The 16,637-nt window shown below is 37.5% G+C and overlaps 1 protein-coding gene across 1 annotated transcript in view; it reads right to left on the bottom strand.

Moving 5' to 3' along the window:
- Nox4 (NADPH oxidase 4) overlaps window positions 1–16,637 on the bottom strand; it is a 136,764-nt gene that overhangs the window by 81,680 nt on the left and 38,447 nt on the right. The window contains exons 5-8 of the mRNA XM_036200337.1: window positions 13,636–13,733; window positions 11,748–11,775; window positions 8,480–8,552; window positions 3,882–3,962 (exon numbers count right to left, since the gene is read on the bottom strand). Coding sequence (XP_036056230.1) covers window positions 3,882–3,962; window positions 8,480–8,552; window positions 11,748–11,775; window positions 13,636–13,733 — 280 coding nt within the window. The remainder of the gene's footprint in view (window positions 1–3,881; window positions 3,963–8,479; window positions 8,553–11,747; window positions 11,776–13,635; window positions 13,734–16,637) is intronic.

Here is a 16,637-nt window from a genome sequence, read left to right as displayed (position 1 = left end):
TTCTTCTTCTTGGCTTTATATAGCCTTTTATAAGAAGTGTTCCTTGTGTGATCTACTTCAGAACCACTGAAATATCCTAAATTTTAAATAAATTCTTTACTAAGAAGTAGGGGGAAAATGTTTAGTTTTCCAAACAAATGATATGTCTGTGCGGTAGAAGAAGAATGTGCAAGCTTCTTGATGTTATTTGAATTGGACAAACTTGATTCCTGTTAGGAATTCGTATAGCCACTTACAAGTTTTCACTTGAATAAACACTGTAAAAAGAGCATCCTTGCTATATATCTTCAAGCTTAAAAGAAAAACAGAGGGATCATATTTGATTTGGATAAGAATAGATAAAACAGACTCCATGGTTCATGGAGAAGCAGTAAATGAAAATAACAGGCATCAAAAGCTTGTTGCATCTATGGAAACAATTTTTTTCATACCCATTAAGTACTAAAGCTGTTTGCTTTTCAATTTCTCTGTAAACACAACCACATGAAAAGCTCAGTGAACTTAGCTCGAGACTCTTTATAGCAGCAACTCATTGTTTCTTATTGTGCTATGTTCAAATTCCTGAGTTCTGTATTGTTTTCTTTTAGATTTCATTTATTGTACTGTGTGTGTCTATGTGTGTGTGTGTGTGTGTGCATGTTCCTGTATGTACATGTGCACTTGCACATATGCATGCATACATGTCATGAGGAGGTTGGAGGACAGCTGGCAGGAGTCAATATTTTTCTTCCACAATGTGGGTTCTAGAGATCAAACTCAGGTTGTCAAACTTGGCAAAGAGTGCCTTTACTTCCTGTGCCAACTCACTGGCCCTGGGTTGTGCCACTGTTTTCACTGACAAGCAGTCCAAGGAAGAACAAGCAACTGAAGGCTTGTTGGGAAAAATGAATAAAATAAACATTAGTGGGCTGGTGATATAGCTCAGTGGCAGAGTACTCAACTAGCATGGCAAATGCTTGAAGCTCTGGGGTTAATCCCCAGCACCACACACACACACACACACACACACACACACACACACACACACACACGATAAGCATTCAGACAATATTAACTGATAACATGTCCAATGAGAAAAGTTAAGAATGATGATGTGTGTAGACTCTTAAATCCCTAGATTAAAGTTATAGGAGAATGAATTTGGGATAAAAAAAGGGAAGGAACTGTGTAGGAATTAGAGCTATGCCACATCAAAATGGGCATTTTCAGAATTAGGCATTTACACCCTGAGGACATGGGGATTCAGAAGCCAGAAGTATATTTGAGGTTAGTATATGACAGACACTGAAGAACCTGACTTGATCAACCAAGAATTTATACATGTATAAGAACTCACATCATTATTCATAAATATAAACAATTGATACCAGTCATTTAAGTAGGAAGTAAACTTAAAGAGGAAAGTTGTTTGACATTAGAAAAACAAACAGGCTAGTTGGCTTAAAATAAATTCAAAAATTCTACAGCTAAACAAAACCTTACAAAATCACATGAAGTAATCAACCCTTTTCCTGTAAAATCTATGTAAGAAGAAAAAGCGGCCAAACAATTGAATCACCTCATCTTTGAAGCCAAATCTTTTCTAAAATCTTTGCTCAATGTGGATTCATCTCTTCCCTGAATTGTTAGAATTCCTGTAAATAAATGATGTTTGTATTTTGGAGATACAGCCTGCAGCTTTTTATTGATTTTTTTTTTTTTAATCTCAAATCAATTATCTCCCGGGAGACTGAGATTCTACAGTAGATTGTGCCTCTTTACCCAAGTATTCAATACATTGATGGGCAGAGGTGTGGGTGCCCGGCAAATAGAGATTGTTCCCATCAAGCCTACAGTATACTGTTAAATAGAAATTTTAACTTGCATGCATGAATCTTGCATTGAACAACTCCAAGTCTTTTTATTAACAAAAGACTGGAGAAAAAAATAAAACAAGACTGGAGGATGTTATTTCGTAGGTGTTTTAAGAATAAAAATCTGTTTGAATTCCTAGAAATGGCACAAAAGATAACTTAAAATAACTCACCTACATATGTGCACTTGTTAATTTAAAAGAAAACAAAAAACTTCAAAAAGTTGCAAAATTTACCAGTAGCCATTTTCTTCATGTCAGAAACAATCTCTATTTTAGTAAAAATTAAAGTTCAATGAAAAAATATGTAATATAGAATTATTATTGTATTGTGAATGTATACAATGATAATTCCTCCAATATTATAACTATTACAACAATTACTTTCATTTCATTGTTAATCTGGTTATAAAATAGATTTATTATATTTAATTCTTCTGTAGCTCTTTTGTTGGTTATGTATGTAAACTAAAATTGCCATCTGCCTGTGTTATTTGTTCTACAAAAGAGGCTAATTTTAAACAGATCTTTTCTTTTAAAAAAGTCTAAAAAAGTCTTAATACAATCCTCCTTTAAACTAACAGATTTTTGAACTCCTAAACCATAAAAAGGCTACTGTACTGTTTTAAATGGCAAAGGAATATATTTTTCAAAATTTTAATTTAATAAAACATAAAGGCAAAAACAAATAGTTGGTTATGTTAGTAACTGATCACATTTTTTCTCTTTCCAAATAGAAAGAAAAGAAGGGAGAGAAGGAACCACACAAGAAAGAGATGATAACAGATAAATCACAGTCCTGAGTGAGGCCAGAGAAACCTTAAAGAGATATTAGAATGGAAAGTCAAATTCTGAGAAGTGCAAGCTCCCAAAAATATGTATGTGTGTATATATACACACATGTACACACACACACACACACACACACACACACACACACACACACATACACACAAGCATGTGTATGTGTTGCAGTAAAAAAAGAAACTTTTTTCTAGTTCAGAACTGTTTCTTTGAAAAAGAAACTTCAAAATGCCTGTGTCTGAATCAAGTTTGTATTAATTAAGTGAATTTTGGCAAGTTAATGAATCTTCTTCAAACTTAGTTTCCCAGTTGCAGTTTTCAAAATCTTAATCTTCATAAAATCCCAAGAATTTCATTATCAGAAAACATCTGAAACAATATGAATTTATATTACCCTAATATAAGCAATGAATAATTGTATTTTAAATTACTGGTACCATGAATAGAATATGCTGATTCAATGTCGCCTCCATGACCACAGTTCTGAACTAGCAAATTAGCCATTTAAAGAAGAGAACACATGATGTGTTGGTGGTATAAGCACAGCTGCTTTCCAGTAGAAAATGCAAAGCACATTCAATGTACCCAGTGCTTTTGTTGCAGCCTAAGACTCCACAGAATGCACCTCCACCACGGGAAATGAAGCAGGAATGACCAGTCAGGGCTCATGATTATGATGAGTGGCCATGTTTCTGATGCCTTACCTCTCTATGTTCTAGAGAACAATCCAACCCAGTTGGAATAAAGCTGGTTAATATCCCTGTCCTTACTAATGATCTCCAAAACTGAGGAGAGGAGAATGAATATTTTTGAACATGCACCTGAAATAACTAAATTTATATAAACTGCCTAACACCTTGTCAATTATTTTATAAAACAATCTAAAGAAAGGACAATGGGTCTGTTTCTCTAAACTCTCTTTCCCTGGAAAAACTTGACATGAGACAATGGGAGCATGCCAGCTGTGCTCTTACCCAATACTATTTATGATCTGTGAAAACGATCTAGACAAAAAGACAGCGATTAAACTAAAATGTAATTCAGAGACCCAGACATGAGCTCCTTGTAGTTGGGGTACTTGACTGAACTGAGGGCATCCCTTGTGGAGCCCTGGGCTGCTAACCAGAGGCTGGCTCATGCAGAGAATCACCCTTCCCACAAATGCTTCCCTTCTGTTGTATGTGAGGTGAGCACATAGATTGTAGGTACAAAATGTTTCACTTACCCTGAAACATGCAACAGCAGCAGCATGTAGAAGACAAAGAAGAGGTTGTGAGTATACCAGAAGATATCATAATTAGAAACTCTGAAAAAACAAATCAGTTGGTTTCAGTCTGGCTTTACATTTGTCACATTAAGGAAACATGCACTTTGAAAATATGCTTCTTATTTGAAGAGCACTACCAATTGTATAAGATTCATCTATTGATATCAGGGTATTAACTTGCTACATAAGGTGTACTAGTAAAACTCATGAGTAATATTTATCAGTTGAAAATGTTATATACTTATTAAATTATATATAGAGAAAATTTAAATAAAGACCATGGTGTAGTCTAATTTAGAACTTTTCTGTCCTTTTTAGTAGCATTTTCTTTTTATTTGTTTAGTTTTTGAAACAGGGTCTCTCTTTGTAATCCCGGAACTCACTATGCAGACGTGTTTGGCCTCACACTCACAGATCACCTGTCTCTGACTCCCGAGTACTGAAATTAAAGGCAAGCACCACAATTTCAGATCTTTTATCTGTTTTTACACACATATTAAATTTTTAAGTTGTCCTGTAATTTCCAATATAAATAATGTTCTCGTTTCAAAGGATATTTTGAAAAAGTTCAAAGAAAACTCAAGTGGAAAGAAATTAAACGATCACTAAAATTTCAGCATTCCTCTTTCTGCTTCAGCTACCGCTTCCAGGTTTCCCCCTTGAGTCTCTGCCTTGACTTTCTTTGACAACAGATTGTGATGTGGAATTGTAAGCTGAAATAAACCCTTTCTTCTCCAAACCACTTTTGGTCATGGTGTTTCAAGCAGCAATAGATAGCCTTTCTAAGACAGAAATTGGTACCAGGAATGGGGTATTTCTGTGACACACCTGAGCATGTTCTAGAGTGGGGGTGGGAGTAGCTGTGGAAGGACTCAGAGCTTTGGGATAGAAAATAATGGTTTGTTCAGAGTGTACCGAGCTATTGCTAATGACAGTGCAAATAATGTTTCAGAGGGAAGTTAGAGTTTCTTAAAGATTCTATCTGGTATATTCAATATTTTAAACTAAGAATACATGGTTCTGGTCAGCCAGGGGTGAAAAAATGGCCTCAATCAAGAAGAGACCACTGTTACTGAAATGAAATCCTCTGAGAAATTTTCCTCTGGGTCAGAACTTAGAAGCCATGGTCCAGAGGTGGTCAAGTTCAGGCTGGCATCTGAATTTGGTGATGTGTAAAGGTTTCCCAGGTAGTACTGATTTTGGAGGCATGAAGGGGTTATGGAGAGCAGCTGAGTCTTGGCACTGTGGGAGGCCTGGAGAAGCCATGGTGAGGTAACAGACTCAGTTGCAGTAGAAGCGCCAGGACTGAAGGAGTCCTGGAAAGAAGCTGAGGCTTGGCATCATGTGTCAGGGTCAGAGTCCCTAACTACAGCCCCGGAAAGGATACTGGTTAAGGAGCAGCCCAGGTGCAGGTGACCTTCCACCATTTGGGGGATGCTAGTAGCATGGGAAGACCACCACAGACTGCAGCAGGTGTGAAAGGTAGCCTGAACTTATAAGACAAGATACATGGACTGTGGGTGGCAGAACCATAGAAGTGGAGCTGCCTCGGCCGTTCAAGGCCAGATCATGGGTCCAAGAAGTCTAACACAGCTTTACACCACTGAATGTTGTTTTTGCTTTGATCTGATTTGAACTGTGCCCAGGCTCTTCTTCTTGAAATAAAAAGTAAGTAATTTATTTTTGATTTTGCAAAAGAACATAATTAAGAGATTAGAATTTAGAGGGACTTTGGACATTTTTCTTTCTTTCTTTCTTTTTTTAAAGAAAGGAAGATGTTCCTTTTTAAAAAAAAAAAAAAATTATTCATTATATATGCACCATGTATGACGCAGGCCAGAAGAGGGCACCAGATCTCATTATAGATGGTTGTGAGCCACCATATGGGTGCTGGAAATTGAACTCAGGACCTCTGGAAGAGCAGTCAGTGCTCTTAACCTCTGAGCCACGATTTGGACATTTTAAAGAGACTGAATTTCTAAAAACTGGGAATTTTAAAAGTTGAAACATAGTTTATGAGAAATTGAGGATAAATAATAAAGGAAAGTAATATATTGGAGTGTCAATTTCACAAGAGGGCCAACTGTTCTAGGTAGTTTTTTTGTTTGTTTGTTTGTTTGTTTTGTTTTTTTTCAACTTGATACAAACTAGAGTTATTTGGGAAAACAAACCTTAATTGAGGAAAAGTCTATCAGATTGCCTGTAGGCAAGTCTGTGGGACCATTTTCTTGATTAATGATTGTTGCAGAGAGGCCAACCTACTGTGGGTGGTGTCCACCTTGGGCAAGTAGAACCAAGCTGTATAAGGAAGCAAGCTGAGGAAATAAGGAGGAAGCTAGTAAGCAGCACTCTTCCCCAACAACTGTTTCAGGGCCTGCCTCCAATTTCCTGCCTTGAATGCCTGCCTTCACTTCCCTTGGTGATAGAGTGTCGCATCCGAGAATTACAAGCTGAAACAAGCCCTTTCCGCCTCAAGTTGCTTTTTGTCATGGTGCTTTCTCACAGCAATAGAAACCCTAACTAATAGTGTTAATGTTCTGAGGGAGGACAGAAAATAAAATAAGGAGCAGCATTTGTTGAATATATGTGAGAAGCACACAGATTTATTTCACGATTTTAGGGCAAATAATTACTTATTTACTGTATTAGAGGTAGAGGGTAGACGTTTGTAAGAGCTCTTTGAATGACAATAATATTTATCCTAACAACTTTTTAAAACCCTATTTAAGTAATAGCTAATTATTTTCCATTTACTTAATTTATAGCATTTGTTTTCACAATGTCACCAAAATCTTCATAATATGAATTTTGTACATATCTAAATTGCTTGTATCTCTAGGTCAAATATTACATAATTGTTAATATTTTTAATAATTGTCTAATGCTCCCTAAAAATAAGTTTATCAATTTCAGACCCAGCCATAGGGAAGCCTTGCCTATTTCCCCAAACTTAGACTTTATAATTCGTAGTTTCTATAGGAGGCTTAAAAATGCACTTACCTTTTGAGCCAACTATTTCACATCTAAAACTCTGTCCTTAGGATAGAGTTGAAAATGTATGTAAACACATAGATTGGGCACTTGTTTCAGAAGTTACTATTTAAAATCTTACGTTAACCAAAAAAGCTCAACATGCATGGGTTTTGAAAATGATATACATGTGCATGGTGGCACACAGAGATAAGATATGTTAACAGGGAAAATTTTAAAACAGTTATGAGAGACAAGAGTAATGTTGGTGGGGTGTCCCATAGTAAACAAGAGCTAGGGACTTTGTCTATAAACATAACCACACAATGGCAGATTAATCTTTTATGAACAGTGGGAGTGGAGTGTGATTCTGAGTAGATATGTATAGAAGTATAAAAACAGAATCATCTGAAAATATCACTTTCAAATTATTTTTTAACCTTATACACATTCATTTGTTCATTGATTTTCATATCTCAGCCAATGCAATGCTTAAATATTTTTAAATTATGAGATTTTTTTCAGATTTCTCTCTCTTTTGCTTTATTCAAGCAAAAAATTTGATATGATATGTGAGACTTCTATTCAGAAATGGAATGTGCTCACCCAGAAAAAAGGACAGGAAAGTGCTACTGACATATATATGACACTTTTCAAACTATTTTTATTTTCATGTATTTATTTACTTTGCTGTGTGTGTGTGTGTGTGTGTGTGTGTGTGTGTGTCCAGAAAGCCCCAGTTATTCACCTGTCTATAATCTTCTTCCCAGTCCCAGGATTATAGATCTGCACTATGCCCAACTTATACATTGATAATACTGCTCTGCACTCAGGACCTCATGCTTGTGTGGCAAGCACTTTCCTGGCTAGGTCATCTTCCAAGCCCCACCAAAATGTTTTTGCTAGAATCTACCAGGTTGAGCTGAATCCCCAGGGTAGTCTTTGCTCTGGAAGAGATGAGAATGGGGGGTGTGCTGGGGGAAAGGTTGGGGTGGAGGTGGGAGTGGGGAGGACAGGGGAACCCATGGCTGATATGTAAAATTAAATTAAATTATAAAATAAAAATAAAAATAAAAATAAAAATGTTTTTACTAGGAAAAACAATATGAATCAGAGTGTGTCTAAATATTTTAGCATGTATCAATTTTGTTTCAGAGGCTTTATTTAGAAAACTATATTATATTATAGTCAAAACCAAAAACTGTCATCATGTAATAAGCTGTAGAATATTGTTAAGGCACATATTCCTAGGAACTCTCAAAGTCTGAGTATACAGTCAAATTTAATCCCATATCCAATTATGTTTTCTCTGAAAGATCCTGAAAATTTCCACTTTGCTTGGTATTCAATAGAAAATTTAATATATTATTCTTATGATTAATACAATGTAATTTTCAAAAACTGGAAATGAAATATAGAAATGGCTCTACGTCAACAGTGGCAACCACAATAATCCACTAACTGTACTGTCTAAATACTTTAGTCTTGCCAGACTTTTCCTGTTTGTATGGAAATGAGTATAATGGAAGGAAATCTGGACAATGTGGACAGGTGAATAACAAAACTGTCACTCTGACACTACTAACCTTATTGCATAGGTAGAAGCTGTGACCATGAGGAACAGTACCACCACCATGCAGACACCTGTCAGACCCGGAACTGTAAAAACATGTACAAGTACATTTCAACTTCACTCATACTGGAAAGAAAGTTCAAAAATTATGACCTTAAAGTCTAAAGTATAGTATGCTATTCAGTGCAAAGCAAATTCAAATTTTATTTCTCTGTATATACAACCCCGCCTCCAAACAAGCTGTTAAGAAAGTCAGTACAGCCTCAAAGAATTTCAGACAAGGCAGCCTTTTGTTCCTGGAGAAGAGTCCCTGCATTGCCAAATGCTCCACTCAAAGTGATGAGGGCATACTTACTTCTGCACATACATACTCTCTCAAATGATATTAATCAATGCCAGAGCAGTTAGTTTCTATGACTTCTACCATGGTACTTACCTCCTTTACTCTGTTCTGTCCTTGTATGGAACTAGCACCTCCCTTCTACATCAAGTTCAAGTAACTTTTAGACTTTACTACTTGGAACAATTTTTTATTAGTTCTTTGGGAATTTTGTACAATGTGTTTTCATTATATTCCCGCTCCACCCCCAACTCTTCCAGATTCACTGGTTCCTCTCCCACACAACTTTGTGTCCACTCCTTTTTTTCCCCTTTTCTCAACAAGGCCAATTTGTGCTGCTCAAATACCCTTAGGTCTGTGGTTTTCTACTGGGATGTGTTCGATTTATCAGGGACTATACTTTTAGAGAAAATTGATCCTTCCCTTCCCAGCAGCAAAGAACTGCCAATAGCCACTTGGCTAGGGGTGGAGCTATGTGCCCAACTCCCTGCTGCATGCTAGCATTTGGCCTCCTCTAGGCTTGCACATATCTTGACCATGCTGTTACAACTGCTGCGAGTTTATCTGTGAGGCTGCCTCGCTGAATCCAGAAGCCACTCTTTCCTTGTAGCTGTCCACCTCCTCTAACTCTTACACTCTTTCCCCTCCTTCCACAGTGATCCCTGAGTCTTTGGAGGAGAACCATTTTAAAGAAAATAGTGTTTAATTGATGCTGCCATACACTGACTATAGCTCTGCATTGGCATGTCATTATGTAGGTCTTGTTCAGACAATCAAATTGTTGAGGTTTCATGGGTGTAACTTCCCTGTCGTATAAAGAAGCCACTATCTCAAAACAAATGTTCTGGCCCTCTGGCTCTTATAATCTGTCTTCCCCATCTTCTATGATAGGCCTTAACTGTGCTGGTATGTGAAGAAAGCTTCTAGATTATTTTTTCTTCATATCAAAAGCACTGTAGGTTCTGTGAGATAACTCAGCAGGTAAAGGTGCTTGTCACCAAGCCTGACAATTTAAGTTTCAGCCCCATAGTTCACACGGTGAAAGGGGAAAAACAACTCCCATAAATTGTCCTCTGATGGACACCCTTCACACAGACACTGTAACACGCCCCACAGCCAAATAATGTCTACAAAATATAAAAACAATGCTATGGAATAGTATAAAATAACAGAAGGAAACCTAAAACATGATTTTATTTTTCTGCAAGGATGAATAAAATACACTCACATGTGTGTACCATGTTTGCTTTAGCTATTCATCTTAGTTGGTTCAATTTCTTAGTTACTGTGAGTTATGGAGCAAAAAACATGGAAGTGTAGAATTCTGTCTCTCGAAATGATTAAGAGTCTATGTAGCAGGGATGGATCCTGGTGCCTGCAGTGTGGCCCCTTGTGCAGCCTTGGTGCGGTGGGGAGGGGCTTGGACCTGCCTCAGCTCAGTATGCCAGGCTCTGCTGACTCCCCATGGGAGACCTTGATTTGGAGAATGTGGGGATAAGGGGTAGCTTAGGAGGGAGGGCTAGAGGGTAGGAGAAGGGAGGAGGTGGGATCTGAGGGTGGTATGTAGGGTGAGTAGAAATTGTCTTAATTAAATAAAAAAAAAAAGGAGGCAAAAAAAGAGTCTATGTAGTTCAGACTGAGTATGAAGCTCAGTCATGGACTGTTTGCCTAGAAGGTGCAAGCTCTGGATTCAATCCCACAAAACTGACTGCTAGTCAAAATTTATAAAGATTATTTCATTCAGATAAATGAAGAAGAAAATATACAACTGGTAAAGATAATTATATCTTAATTATAATGACTGTTGTAATTATAATGACTGAAAAGGTAAGGGCTGAGACTATCTTAAAGAAACCCCAGGTCTCAATATATGGAAGTAAACAGGGAAAAATGGTGTCTTACTATGTGGGATATTGTGTAGATCTCTGCATCAAATTAAAGAGCTGCACAAGTAGATTTTGTGTTCAGTTAATTAAGGGTGGACATTTAAAGTGTATCATTAGATGTATGATATAAAATAAAGCTGGTCTAAAAAAATCTTGGTCCTTTTTTGGATCCAGGCAGATTAAACAACATAGAAATTACAGCATAGGGGACTCTAAGTGATAAATACTGAGTCATCCCTGAAACATGAATGGCCTCTAGCATACTCTTGGCTAGCAGCTAAACGAAGTTCTAATCCATTAGCCACTTATGGATACAAATTCTAAACTTGCTTACATGAATTATACTTATTTATCGGAAAGTATTCGAGCCTCTCAAATAAAGCCAAACATATACTTGTATTTTTTGAAGAAAGAAAATGGGTACGTGTATCCTTATTTATTTATATCTACTCATCTGAAAATGAATAATTAGTAGCCTTTACAATACATAATTACACCAAACTGCCCTACCTGAATGACCTCGAGTGAATATTATTAAAAAGGAACAATCATTCGCAAACGGAAAAGGTAACACAGTCCTAAAACGTAAGTTATTTTAATGATTTTCTCACTTACAGGTTTTAAGATTGTATTTTCCTTATCAGTTCAAAATGACTTACTTATTAGAACTGCAATAACATCAATAGTCTAGTGTTTTCCCTCTAAAGTTTTTGAGCAGGTACTCAGGACATGAATATTACCTCTTACAGCACCAGCCACTACCACAATTCAAAGCAGGCCTTCAGGGAGCATGAGGGTTACAGTCTTTTCATTCAAAAACATTGCCAAAGAATGTACACCAAACCAATGTGACTGATTACTTTTCCTCTTTATTTATTCGAGCTCCAAACTCTGTTTTCCTCCGTCAGTTGGCACTGCAGCATCATAGGTAAACTATTAACATCGTTTACGGAATGTTGCAATTTAACATGTATCAGCTGTTATGTAATTTGACTATGCTTATTTCCAAAGACCTCTGCTTGTGAATCTAAGGAAAAACAATAATAACAACTTACCAGTTGTGAAGAGAAGCTTTCTAGGATCCTGAGAAAAGAAAAGAAGAAAACATTTGACTGGAAAATAAAATGCTAATGGCATAAAGCTCTGCAAGAGGTTGGCAGTATGTGTTACCTTGGCAATGATCTATCTTCCATTGTGAGTAATAGACTCAATTAAGTCTCAGGACATTTTTGCACTATAAAAAGCAAAACCAGAGAAGGCTTCCCACTCTAGAAAAGGAAAGCACTGGCTAAGGTGGAAGGCCTGACCATTGACCTGATTACAGGCTGTTTGTAATGTAGTTTATTTTTCAATGACTTTGAGACTCAATAACTTAAGCTATAATACAAAATCAAATATATATTATGTTCTCATTATGTTGCCCAGAAGATTGTAAGCTTAGAAATCCATTATGGTCCTGACTCTACAACTAAGATAGCTTTTAAATACATTGTGTTCAATGCACAGCAAAAAAAAAAATAATTTTTCTAAAAACCCAGGCCAGGCATGGTGGTATACGCCTTTAAACCCAGCACTCAGGGAGTCAAAGGCAGGTGGATCTCTGTGAGTTTTAGGCCAATTTAGTCTACAAAGAGAGTTCCAGGACAGCCAGAGCTATACAGAGAAATCCTATCTCAATCCCCAACTACACCCCCCCACAAAGACTAAAAATTCCAAGTGGAATATTGGACAACTAAACATAAATAGGTAGTATGAAAATAGAAAAACTATCATAGGTACTAAAGAAGCATGAATTATAGGAAGAGGAGCAAAAAAGGAAATGCTGCACCAAGGAAACTGTAGCAGGGCCTGGATAATGTGGGAAAGGCTAGAGGATAGCATAGGGACAGGAAGTGGAGAGGAGAAACACAGAACATGACTTGTTGAGCTGTCCCTTGACAAGTTAGGAAGCTAGATTCTCCAGGGAATCTCAGTGCTTTACACCCGGTAATCCTTTTAAAAATAACAATGCCCATGCACCATACTAATTAAATCATATTGCTATTTTCAGATGATCCTAGAGGCAAGAGATTTATCTAAAGTGATCAGAGGTATTCAGTTTTACAATGTGTTCTGTCATTTTTTTCCTTTTAGGAAGAGAATCAAACAAACAATTAGAGCAACATTGTCTGTGAAAGCCCTAAAGGTATGTGGAAGGGAAAATGGAGTCTGGAATGAGAGGAAACGTCACTGTCACTCACCACAAAAGGGCTGGAAGACAGAGTAGTTTGGCTTGGTTGCAGCCATGGCCTTGGGAAGCAATGACTATCTGAACACGATGTGGAAGTACTGAGCAACAGAGACCTAGCAGCGCTGTGCATCTGGCTCTGGCTCAGCACGTAAAACCTCATCTCCCGATCAAATAAGAGATCACATTAAAGAACAGCATCCCTAAGTCAGACATCACATGCTAGGAAATTCAGCTCACGGTCATCCATTTCATGGAAACAAAGTCATCATAAAAACACACTAACATTTGAAGTCAAATAAATTCATTCTTTGGTATCCACAAATAATCAACCTACAGCTGTGCCCTTTTCCCCCAGCACAGTAAGCGAGTTATTAAAGTATTTTTATCTGAGATTGGCACTGTCGAGACTCTCAGCTAACTGAGAAGAATTAGACAAAAGCTGCTGGGAGTCAGAAAGCAGATCTGAGTGGCAACCTTCTGAATATTGCAGGATATAAAAAGTAGACACTGCAGTCTCCCATTTTCAGCAGGAGAAACTATAGAATAGTAATTACCTGCAATTGCTATTGAAAGGGAATAAAACTCAACTTGACAACTGCATTTTAAAAGCACTCAAAGGAGCAGCAAGGTACAAATTTTCTGTCAAAATCACAGACCCTCATTAGTTATCTAATGACAAGTGAGAGGGAAAGGGAAGGGCAGGGACCACCCACCTCATTTCGGTATCTTGCTGCATTCAGTTCGAGGAAATCTTCACTATAGTTCACTGAGAAGTTGAGGGCATTCATCAAGTGGGCAGCCACATGCACACCTAGGGAACCACACCAGGTATAAGTCAGTGGGCTTTCCACACATGCACTTTGGCTAGAAGCCAACTATTCTCCATAAACAATTAAGGATTTAAGGATCAAACTCCAATAGTTATCTAAGCAATGAACTATTAGGTTGAAATTATTCTAAAACACAAAGTAAAAATCACCTGAATGTAGAGAGGTTACTAAATCTTAAAAAGCTAGAATTAAATAACCATAGTAATTTAGGTCAAGATCTTGGGATTTTCACTCAATGTCTCCCATTTCTCCCTCTACTCCCCGCCCGCCTCTCTCCTCCACCCAACATTCTGTGTCTTATCAACACAAGCGTTCATTTGCTTACTAAATCATTTCCTGGATATCTTTGTGTTGCACACCCTTCATCTTTCCTATTGCTCCAGCCCACTCTATCTTATATACCTCACTGTCATCTATCCCAATCGCAGCCTACTGGATGGCTTTCAACCAGCTGAAGCTTTCCACCATCAACAGGTAATTCTTTAAGCTCAACAGGAAAGTGTTGAGAGGCATGTCACAGAAGAAAAAGTAGGGAAAACAGTGACCACCACTTGACAAATATCCCACCTGTAACGACACCACCAACACAGTGCTCACCTATCTCTGAGGGCATATAAAAGATGCATGCATCAGGGAATTACAGGAGGTTTGAAACAACTCTTTTTGTCATAGCCAGGGAAGAATATTATCTCAAGACAGGCAAGCAGAGAACAAATTATCTGTTCAATTAAGCTGCCATACCTCCTCCTTCACCAATCTGTTATTGTAGTTTAAGTGAGTATAAACTAACATTCTATTATAATGAACTGACTAGAGAAATTCCTGTAGCTTTGGCCCTATAACCTGTCTATTAATCTTAAATTGATCTGTAAAATGATGGAGACAGAAAAGTGTTAGAGCCCACTAGGTTTCCTGGTGGCTGTACGCAGCAGGACTGCATAAGAAGTTGATTGGAACACAGGCCTGAGTATCAGGTGTTTGTAAGGGTCTACACTTGACTGTAACTCTCAAGGGGGGGGTTTATTCCACCCTTTGGCATTGTTATAAATAGACCTTTTGGAATAAAGTTCTGGGCTGGTGGATAAGGATCCAGGCCCACTCAAGTCTATCCTGTGTTTTCTCTCCCCTCTCTATTTCTAAGTCTCTTATCCCTCATTCCTCATGAGTTCCTGGGGTAAATAAATGTGTGGGCTGGTCTGCCACAAAAAAGAAAGACATAAATATTCTGTAGTTGCTAATAAACCATTACAATTTACAATAATATATGAAGTTTACTGGTTCAAAGTAAACATGGCTTGGAAACTAGACAAGCTTACAATCCCTGAAACTTAAAACTGTAACATACAGAAAAACCAAGAACTAGGGATTACCCACAAAGACCAATAAAGGCAAGAGACACTCAGGATGCCAAATATCCTAGAAGTTAACTTTTAGGACTTATAAGTCAGGGAATCAAGTTGGGCATGAACAAAGGCTTGCATTAAAAGCAGAAAGATTCTCAAATTGCCAAGAAGTTACAGTACTCAAGAGGGCATGTTACTGACAGAAAAATATAAAAGTGGAACAAGGGAATAGAGAATCCAAAACTGGACTCAAATGAATATAACCAATAATGTTTTTACAAGGACAAGAGACAACAAATGGCAGAAAAAGTCTGATTTCAGCATGTAGTTTTTGTTTGCTTGTTTTTCACATTTTCAAGGTTACACTTCTTTTTAAAGATTTTAATTTATTTGTTCTTATTAATGTGTATGTCTGCAGGATTATATGCACAATTGTGTGTGTGAGCAAGTGCCCATGGAGGCCCTAAGCTGGTTCTAGATCCCTTGGAGCTGGAGTTTCTGGCTTTTGTGAGCTACCAGATATGGATTTAAACTCCAGTCCTCATGACTGAGCAGCACTCTTAAATGCTGGGCTTTCAAAACTGCCTTATCTTTCCATCTAAAATGTAAGTCTTTAATCTACTTTTAAGCTGATTTTTATTTGGAGTTAGAGTTATGTGAAGACCCAGTACACTGAGCACAACTTAATGGCAAGACTCCTGTTCATCCACTATGTTTTTGGCACCTGTGTAGAGAATCACTGGACTGCAACTGCATGGCACACTTTTCTGACTCATTTGTCTATCTGTGTTTTTATCTTTTTAAATAACCAGTTTTCTGGTCTGCGTGCATATACATGCAACAGTACATATGTGGAGGTCCAAGGACAACTTTCAAGAGTTAGTTCTTACCTTCCAACTTTCTGAGACAAGGTCTCTTTTCTTTCTACTGCACAGCACCATGTAGGCTAGCTAGCCAGCCTGGGCTTTCAGCCATTCTCCTGTCTCTGATCTAGCAATAAAGAGTTCTGGGATGACTGATCCATACGACAAACTCTGGCTCTTTGTGTGGGTTCTGGTAAAACTCAGATCAAGAGGGCTGTGTGTGGTACATGCTTTTACCCACTGAGTCATCTCAGAGATTCTTTGTGTCCTTTTTATATGCTATTATCATGTTCTCTTTTTAAAAAAATGCATATCTATGGGCACATGTGTGTCTGTGTATACCACATGTGGGCATGTGCCTGCAGAAACTAGAAATGGGTGTTGGATCCCCTGGAACTAGAGTTGCAGACAGTTGTGACATGCCTAGTGTGGGCGCTGGGAACCCAAGCTATCTCTCTAGCCCTATACTATACTCTTGATTTCTATACTTTTGTAATCAATTGAATCAAAATTGAAGTTAGAGAGCATAATGCCTCCATCTTTGTTCTTTTTGCTCATGACTGCTCTGGCTATTCAGTCTGTTTCACTTTTTTCTCACTTTCATATAAGTTATAATATAATTCCATGTATTCTCTGATTCTGTGAGGAACATCATTAATATTTTATGGAAATTACATGG

Source organism: Onychomys torridus, chromosome 1, assembly GCF_903995425.1.
Source record: "Onychomys torridus chromosome 1, mOncTor1.1, whole genome shotgun sequence".
Lineage (NCBI taxonomy): Eukaryota > Metazoa > Chordata > Mammalia > Rodentia > Cricetidae > Onychomys > Onychomys torridus.
Note: the sequence above shows the minus strand (reverse complement) of the source record. Positions and strands in the feature narration are given on the sequence as shown.